Source organism: Phalaenopsis equestris, unplaced genomic scaffold (assembly GCF_001263595.1).
Source record: "Phalaenopsis equestris unplaced genomic scaffold, ASM126359v1 Scaffold212394, whole genome shotgun sequence".
Lineage (NCBI taxonomy): Eukaryota > Viridiplantae > Streptophyta > Magnoliopsida > Asparagales > Orchidaceae > Phalaenopsis > Phalaenopsis equestris.
Window position 1 is genome coordinate 17,233 of NW_018231327.1, and position 9,657 is coordinate 26,889.

Here is a 9,657-nt window from a genome sequence, read left to right on the forward strand (position 1 = left end):
CCGCGCTTCCTTGGTTACAAATAGATAAGAAGTATTTCTTTCATCCCCCTGGCTCACTTCAAAACAACCGCACGAAGCCCTTGCAAAACCTCTTCGTCTTCCCACTGTTCCCTCTCCGCTCACTTTTAAAACCACACAAAACCCCCTAGCCTTCCTTCTCCTTCTTCCTGTTTGTCGCTACTCCCTCATCTCCACTTTGTCCGCTTCTATTCAAAGCCCACACGCATTGCATCTCTTCCCGCTTCCTTAATTACGGTGAACAAATTAAACCCATAACAAACTAGAAGAAAAAGCAACAACGGGATCGTACTGAATAACGACCTCAGAATCCCTCATCATTCTTGCAGCAGGAAGCCGCCCAACTTTCTCTTCCGCTTTACCCTAGCCCCGCATGCGAGAGTCTCTATGCCTAGCCTGAAGACGACATCCACTCCTTCGCACAACGTCCCTCCCTGCGTCAGAATCCACGCCTTGACAGTTCTTCTCGCCATCGAAAAATCGCACGCCTACTTCGTCTCCCCTTTCGTACCGCAATTCTTACGAAACAACTGCGTCAAAGGCTAGCTAGGAAATCAACACCAAGATTGTGATGCACAGCTCCTATCCGCAAAAATTTCCAACTCCGTTGTCCCTCCCTACACTGCCTCATACGTGACCCAATCCTTCTTGCCTTCCTTGCTCCTGAGTCATTTCTCCCGGGTGTGATCCTTCTTGCACTAAACTGAAACCACAACCCCTCTACCCTTAATTCGTTCGAGCCCAATCACCCAAACTTGAACCAAGCTGCACCCTCTGCCCTAACCCGAAATCGAGGCTGCTCAATCTTGGTCGCACGCCCTTTCCGACACCTTGTTGGTAGACAAAATTGAACACAAGCACCTATAGACACATACCCGAGCCACTAATACCCTAAGGTTAGCATTTCTCTTTTTTTTATTATTAGTATCAAGATTGTATATTACATAAAATTCATTAAAAAAAAGAAAAAAAAAATCGTTGTAATTGTTTATTTCATTATTCATCGTTGTCATTGTAGATCGTCGTAAATATCGTCGCTTCACTCAAGAAAGTAAGAAAATGGGGCAATATGACAATTTTTTTCAAAATGTTCACTTGAGCCCCCTTAGAAATTAAGTACCATTTGGAAGAAGTGCAAACTCATTTGAAAGGTTTTATAAAATTATAGATTTAAAATGCTTGTCCTGACAATCACGAATACTCGTCCTTGGGAATAAATCACCATTCAAAAAAAGTGCTGCTCGAGGAAATGCTTGCTTGTGATTTGACTTTTTTTTCAGATACATTGAAGCTTATAGTGTCTTTTAAGATTATGGGTTTACATGCATGTTTTGCTCTTCAGCCCTCAGTATTTCGCAGCACTGACCAGGGAGTCTTTTAAGACAGTTGGGAAGGTTGACATTCTCTCGGTGTCTTCTAACAAAGGTGGATGCCGAGAGGCTACAAAATTTTCAGGTGATTTTGTCACACTCCATCTTCCCCCCTCTTTTAAGAGTCGACTGAGGTGCAAAAGAGAACAATTTGAACAAACTAATTTCTCACCAACATTCATCCAAATTTATAGAATCATGACCCAATGGTGATGAATTATTCTAGCTAAATTGTTGCAAACATACGTCATACATTACATTTCATAATTAATTCATATTCATAATCAGAAGCGTGAAAAATAATATAATCAAAATATATAATTATACAAAACTACTAAATCCAACATAATAAAGGTGTGTACCCACAAACTATATAAGCTCCCAAAACTATATATTACAAAAGTTGTACAACTCATACATAGCTACTCGCCCCGATGTTCCTTCCCCCTTCCTGAAATTAGACAACGTCAAATGAGTAACAAAATAATCAAAGCTAACATAAAATTTTACATGTAAGAGAGACAATATGTATGCTTGTATTAAACTGTACATATTTACACACAAGTTACAACATGGTAGAATCATGTAAAATATGAAAAGAAAGCAGACAGCACAGAAAATCATGGCGGTTGTATAAACTATGTATAGTCATAAGCATATATTCATAAGCATGTTCATAATAATATAATCTTAATAATGTCATCATAGCAGTGCCATCATAGTAATGTCATTAGTAAATTTATAAGCCTCAACTATTTTCATGTCCTGTCAAATCATGGGTCGTCGTTCTGTCTCAAAGGTCATATTAACAATCGACGAGAGTTGGCCCCCAAAAGTGTAGTTATCAATAGCCCCGTTGATACCAATGATTCCTTATGTTATGTCACTGCCTGATAAAAAAGGTTCACAAAATTTCGACATTGTTTGGACATCAGGAGTTAGGGAATATCACATCCCTACATAACATACCTGCAAGCGCTCATTTAATACTCTACCCATAACATTCCTTATGACATTTCTTAAAGCATACTATCTGTATCAAACATTCATAAGCATTTCATATAATGCATGCATGAATCATAGAAAATGAATACATGCAGGAAACTTTTAAAATAATCATGGTCATATGTATCGTAGCATGAACAAAACATAATAACATCCATGTATTGTAAGAAGAAATCAACTTGCATTCATACATTCAATGCAGAAATTCATCCACAATTTACAAGAAAATTTTAAATGCATCCATGTCAAATGTAAAATCATATAAAACCTATAGAATATTATTTTTCTTAAGTTAGTACAAGATTATTACCTTACTTAACTGGATAGCTTTACGATGAGTTTCCTCATGCTCACCTCGCGCTCGGCGCGCGAAAATTCTTAAGCAACTTGGGGTTTCATCAAAATTGTTTTGTAACGTGTATTAACCCAAAACATGTCTTAAATGGCAACACATACCTCAAGCATGCTTCTTAGCATAACCCAACATTTCTCCCATCCACCTAAACTTCTCCCCTCTTCCTATAACACATCACTCCTCCCTTCCCGTTCACTAATTTCGTGCTGAAACCCTTACAAAAGCACACAAACCAAATTTGACGCTTCTGACACAAGTTCGACACTTGTTACAGTGACCGAAAATAAAGAAGTGCACAAAATCGAGGCAAATGACAAAAGAAAAGTGTGAGAAAGGAAAGAAACATTTCTATGAGCGTTAAAGTGAGCTTCGTAAAACAAGATTTCCTCTCGGACCGCTGAATCAAAGTTTGTGACCCTCTGCGGGTCGCAAGGATCGTGCGGCTACAATGTCAGGATCGGTGCTCTATCTGGATCCCTTGTGCCGAGCAAAATCGAAACAGTGAGAAGGAAATCAGGATAAGAGAGGAATTTCAAAGGCTTTGGAGACACAGTTCGATCGAACCAACAATAAATATCGCAGAGAAAGGCGCTGTCTACAGTGTATGCACGAGACATTAGAAATAATTAGGTTTAATTAAAGATAATTAAGCTCGTAACTTTAAAATTTTATCTCTCAATCCGTTCAAAATTCATGCATAGTGTTGTATATTGAATTGATCAATTCGACATGCAAAATTTTATAAAAAAATTTTGGTTCGATTCTGAGAGGTGTGAATTAGGACCAAGTGGTTGATAAACTTATCCAACTAAATTGTCCACCCTTGTCGCACCTCAACCGACTCATAAAGGGAGCCTAGTTGGAATGTGATGGATTTGGATATGTAAATAAAATAGAACCATGGACTTCCACAGTTATAAAATTATTTTTAAAAAAAAAGAAAATATGAATCATTTTAAATTTAAAATATTTGACAATTTGGTACTTTGAAATGTAGGCTCTTAGAGTTTCTAAGAATACTATAAATTCTAGACTTTTGAAATTTAGGCTCCTTAAGCTTAAATGTATTAAAAATTTTGAGCTTTACATTTAAGCACTCAGGGTCTTAAAAAGTTAAAATTTTGGGCTTTCAAACTTGACTCCTATGGTTTAAAAATAATTCAAATATGTGAATTTAGAAAATTAAAAGTGGATTTTGCAACATGTTTACAAGCGAGCAGAAGGCAGTAGTTAAAATGCTTAAAAGTGAACTTTTACGTGCATTGATGTATTAATTTAAATAAACTAAGTTTATATAATCATATGCCTTATATGTGCATTTTAAAATGACTTCTTGGTAAATTGAATTAAAGCATGCAAATACTTCATAATGAGTGTAATTGCATCTCCTGACTATGTCAAGTGAGCTATTATATTTTGAAGAGCACAAAAGCCTAATAATCAATCATGCATGTGTATCAAGACCCATACAAATGTATGGTATAGATGCAATAATAAAATATGTGCAATCCTCCAAAACTATAAACCCACATAGGCTCCAACTAAAATACCAAGTGCATTAGTGAATAGCTCATGAATGCTGCATGAATTAAGGTCAAACTTGTTCTCAAATAACTCATATTTTGAAAATCAATCCATTGTGTTGCATTGCCTATAGAACAAGATTGTAAGTCTCACCCAACCAGTTTGATTCCTCTTGAAAGGACTAAAGTCAACAAGTCTAGTAATTTTGAAATAAATGTCCAAATAAGAAGATAAGAATTTGCAAGTTCAGATCACCTAGTCTGATCTTCTACCTTATTAAGATTTGAGTCGACATAACTTATATCTTAAAAAACTTAAACTAACAAACTCAAACGAACTTCAAATATGTCGTGTTGATTAAAAATATCAATAGAAGTTAATTTCAAACAAACATTCAAACTAAATTTTCAAATCAACACTTGAGTTAAAATTAATCTCTTTAAGACTTTAAACAAACTTCATCCACCCTCTGCAATAGCTTGTCGAGGGGATTATAGTTTTTATCTGACTATCTCACAAAAGAGCTAATGTCACATTGAGTGCATCATTATATTCACACTCAAAATAATTTCATAACAGTAAGAATGTGACCCAAATCATCTGTCACAATGGTTTGTCCCAAAGGCTTCCCTAAATATCAGTTACGATCATAGCTCCCTGACTAGATGGTCGCTGTCAAATAGCACAATTATATCAAGGTTACAACTGCAGCCTGTATGTTCTCCAATGATTGTCTATCCTTTGAGTTGTGAGCCATAAAAATATAATTGATTGGCACAGAGCCTTCTGTTAGCTAAGATCGCTTTAAATTTATTCTCGTTGATAAACATCCACCTCAAAACTACAAAGATACATTAGAGGACGCAACAGATGATTGCTGACAAGGAATTCTTCAGTCCAATTGGGTCGACTACTTCCTCTCACTAAATAGATCACGCTCTATAATGAACCGGGATGATGAACCATGAGATCTTGATCGGGTTCGATATCATGTCCGCCATCATCTGCTTTAAGCTCATATTAATAAATTTTACAATTTAAGCCATATGTTCGCTACTATTAAAACTGATCACGATCTACAATGGAGTCTAAAGGCCTCCGTTTGAGTAGAACTAAAGATAAATACATGGAATGTAATTTTAGTAGTAGTAGCTCTAGTGACAGAGTTGTAACTATGGGTGTTCAAATTATCAAAAGTTGTGAACATTATAGATATCTCAGGTCTGTTGTTCAAAGTGATGGTGATAAAGATGAGGATGTTATTAGTAGAATTCAAGTTGGTTGGTTGAAGTGGAGGAATGTTTTAGGCCTATTGTGTTATAGAAAAGTACTACTTAGACTAAAAGGAAACACTCTATGGTGCTGAATGTCTTTAAAAGAGAAGCATTAAACTAAGTTAAGTGATGCCGAAATAAGAATGCTTAGGTGGATGAGTGGTTTTACACTTAGAAACAAAATGCAAAATGAATATATCCATGATAGGGTTGGTGTAGCTCCAGTGGTGGATAAAATTAGAGAGAATCATTTTATATGGTTTGGTCAAATTAAACGTCAACCATCTGATGACCTGATTAGAAGAGTAGATGCTTTATATTCAATTTATGTTAAGAAAGGCAAGGGTTGTCCTAGAAAAACTTGGGCATATTGTATAAAAAATAATCTTAATTTATTAGAATTAAATGAAAATATGACTCCATAAGATGCATTGGAAAAAAATGATTCATGTACCCGACCCCACTTAGTAGGATAAAGGTTTGTTGTTGTTTGCAGCTACTATATTAAATAATCAACTCTAAATAATTAGTCTTAATCAAAAGTGCACTCCTATTATCAGGAGGGGTAATTAACCATATGAACTTGCGATTATGGAAAACTTCAAACATCGGATCATAAACTCCTCAAAAAATGAAAGTGAAATCTCTAGATAGTATCTTATCTACTATTCCATCAATCTTCTAAAAATTTGACCCTTAAAGCTCTCTTAACAAACAAATGTGAATGTCTTGTAGCCCACAAATTTATGGTGACTCTGTTGGGGAAGGTTTCTCTTTCAGTCTTTAGCTAGTCATAATTGTGTTATAACGGCAACAAGCCTATAATAACAAAATCAAAATTTGATATGCTAAAAAATAGTCAATATAAGTGCTATTCCGTCTTTGCATTTTGAAAGGGTGGGGTACAATACTAAGTTGCTGATTAACTGATCACCAACTTTCATTTATGTTCAATGAATCTTCAAAATACTCTATTCATTGTGAAACCCGAACCTAAAGTTAACATTCACCTAGCTAACGCTATTATTAATACTGGGAATACTAGAGCGAGCATACGTTTATTGGTAGTTCGAAGTTTCCCGTTGAACCCGACATGGTCATTATCATTCTTGTCCATGAAGTGTCTGCTTGAGACATCCCATGAGACGTCATGTCACTGAATATTATGTACGTCGTGCCCACTAGCCCGTGCTTAGAATGACGCCACTGAGACCAAAACTATTATTGTAGATGCTCCTTGCAAGAGAGTCTTTGTATTCAAAAAGTTGGCTAACCCTAAAGCTTCATCCCTAAAACGAACTATCATAGAGCACAAGGATTCTTTTTTGCCTGTCAAAACTTCTATGATATCCACTAAGCCTTTTAGACCTAGAAGACATTATGCTAAAGCTTTATCATTTTAAGGAAAACTGGCTCAAAGGCAAAGGAGGAAAAGCGTTGAGTTCCAAGCTCTAAACTTATTATTTGAGCAACCGAAGATTCCATTAAATTTGAAGCAAGAAACAAGTGTTTTCACCTACAAACATCTGAAAATTTGAAATGGGTAAAGAGGAACTCTAGCAACATAAAACAATATTTTTGGAATCAACCACGTCAGCCACTTATTGAAGAAAAGAAGAAACCGAAAGTATTGTCTACCCGAGTGTACAATGTTCTAAGAGTTTCAAAGGAGAAGGGTATGATGAAAGAGAAGTACGGAAGACTTGTTATAATTGGGTAAACAAAAAATTATCTAAAAGATTGCCTTCAATAATCATTGCAATCAGCTCAGGCATGTCTTGCTCAATGAACATCAGAGCGTGACACTCAGACAAATTGTCCAGAAATTTGCAGTTGAAAAGTCCCAATGAAATGGCAAAAACATATATGGAGGTTGAGGCCCCATGAAAAAGAATTAATGAGGAAAAAGTACGGAAGATCTATTATAACTGTGGCAAATGAAAATTCAGCAAAACGATTATCATCATTGGGATATTTAGTACCGAGTTTAATACTTTCAACGAGAATAATAATCCTAAGCAACATCTAGCCCAGCTCAAAGCCTCATGCGATAACACTTGAGGCATATGCATTTTTATTATGTCGGTTCATAGTCTGACAGGAATTGTTTTTAAATGATATGCAAAGTTGCATAATGATTCTACTTAAACATTCGCAAAGCTCAAAACAATGTTTGTTAAGAGATTTGCTAGCGTTGCAAAGAAAATAACTATTTGGGATCTCGCTCTAAAGAAAAGAAGGAAGGGTGAGTCAGTGGAAGTATATCACTCGTTGGTGGAACCTAAGTATGAAATGTAAACAACAATAAGATGAGGAACATAAAATCAAATTATTAATGGGTGATATCGATGATAAGATAACACCCTATTTACGCATGGCTTTTATCGCTATAATTCCTTTATCTGGCAACGACGCCACAACTTATCATAAAATAAGTCGAACAACGCAAGTATGCGTGTCAAGTAATATGTGGCTTAAGAGTTCACATATCGATTCCACAATAAAAAGTTTAACAATTATTCCTGCAGAAAAATCTCTAATTTACTAATATTGTGAGTGTTTGCAAAAGAGATTTAAGTCCAAAAATTCTAACAAAAGCAGATCAGAACGCAGTAATAGAAAACAAAAAAATGGAGAAAATCTCGAAAGTTCTTCAAGAGTGATGAGACTCGTACCTCTGTGACTCGAGGATCATGGTGGATCATAGTGTTTCTAAATATTTTCCTACGTGATAGTTGTCAATAGGGGATTGAAAGATCTTCTTATACCTATGTCTAGGACAAAAGAAGATTAAAATCCATGAAGTTGAGGCTCCCTCAATCCCCATGACAATCTGCAGAAATGTTCGAATCTGCAGAAAATGTTACAAAATCGTACTAGAATATGTATATCCTCTCAGGATTCTATGGTTAATCATTTCGTTTCCACTACACAACTGTTAGAAGTTAGAGCTTTACAAAAGATTCTAACACCCTAGTTGGCGAGATTGAGAGTGAACGAAATTTGGAGGTTAACCAACATAAACCATAAAAGCACGAAAGATGTTGCAAAAAAAACATCTCGAAAAATCACGATAAAGACAACTACCTCTGCATCGCACAGACATGAAAAAATAAGTTAGTCACGCATTGTTGAGAAAACCAAAAACAAGAAATCCATACAGATCATTGCAAGATACAAAATAAAGTTAAACCTATAATAAGGGCTTATCCTCTCCACAAGAGCAGCAACTCTAACTCTTATACAAAAACACTCTCAAACTCACAAAAACTCAAAGTAGATTACTCAACCCTTAAGGATTTCAACCCAAGGAGAGGAAGAAAACCTAAAGGAGCACTCAAAATCTCTCTTATTCTCTACCTCCAGCCATCCCAGATCTCTCCTTCTTCTCAAGAAGCCCTAGAAAACATTCTTATATCATAATCCACAAATTTGGCGAGGAAAATTCTTTCCAAAATGATTTCCCACTCCATTATCGTTGTCACGCAAAAAGGTAGGTCATGCTAGGCTTCTTAATCAGGTGGCTTGGTCACGCCCGATCCCTTCGTGGTCATGCCACAGGTTTGAATTTTTGGTGTGGGCACATCAGATCCAGGTGTTGCCACGCCACTGCTATTAATCACTTAGGCGTGTCACGCCGCTTCAGGTTGCTTTTACATTGATTTTTCTCATTCTTAAATACTCGTATCCAACACCAATAACCTGCACAACATAAGCAAAAAACTTTGCCAAGTGTAAATCTATAATAAATAAATATAAAATAACAGGTAAAATGTAAAGTGAAATATAGGTGAAATCACAAAAAATTGACGAATGTCAGTAGGCGCATAGATATATGAATGATACTCCACCAGTCATCATGCACATCGTCAGTGACCATACCACTAAGGATTAGGACACCCCTGTGTTATTTTTGCCTTATGCAATAGAGGGGGTTGTAGGAGGGAGTGGAGATGAGTTACTTGCGCTGCTGAAGGCGATCACCAAGACCACCTTTTCTTTTAATTGCTCTGCACGACATTCATCCCGTGAAAGGGGAGAGAGCTCCTCTAGGCGTCGTAACGCATCACGACCGAACTCTTCAAATACCGAGGTGATGAGGTGTTTGAAG

General features: G+C 36.3%; 1 protein-coding gene across 3 annotated transcripts in view; it reads right to left on the bottom strand.

The window, feature by feature from the left end:
- LOC110036904 (phytochrome C) overlaps positions 1–9,657 on the bottom strand; it is a 23,969-nt gene that overhangs the window by 1,735 nt on the left and 12,577 nt on the right. The window contains exon 3 of one of the 3 annotated variants that reach the window (XM_020741455.1): positions 1,753–1,839. The exons of the other annotated variants lie outside the window; for them this stretch is intronic. Within the exon in view, the coding sequence (XP_020597114.1) occupies positions 1,776–1,839 (64 nt within the window). The 3' untranslated portion in view covers positions 1,753–1,775. Of the gene's footprint in view, positions 1–1,752; positions 1,840–9,657 lie in introns of those variants that run through there. 3 annotated transcript variants of the gene reach the window in all.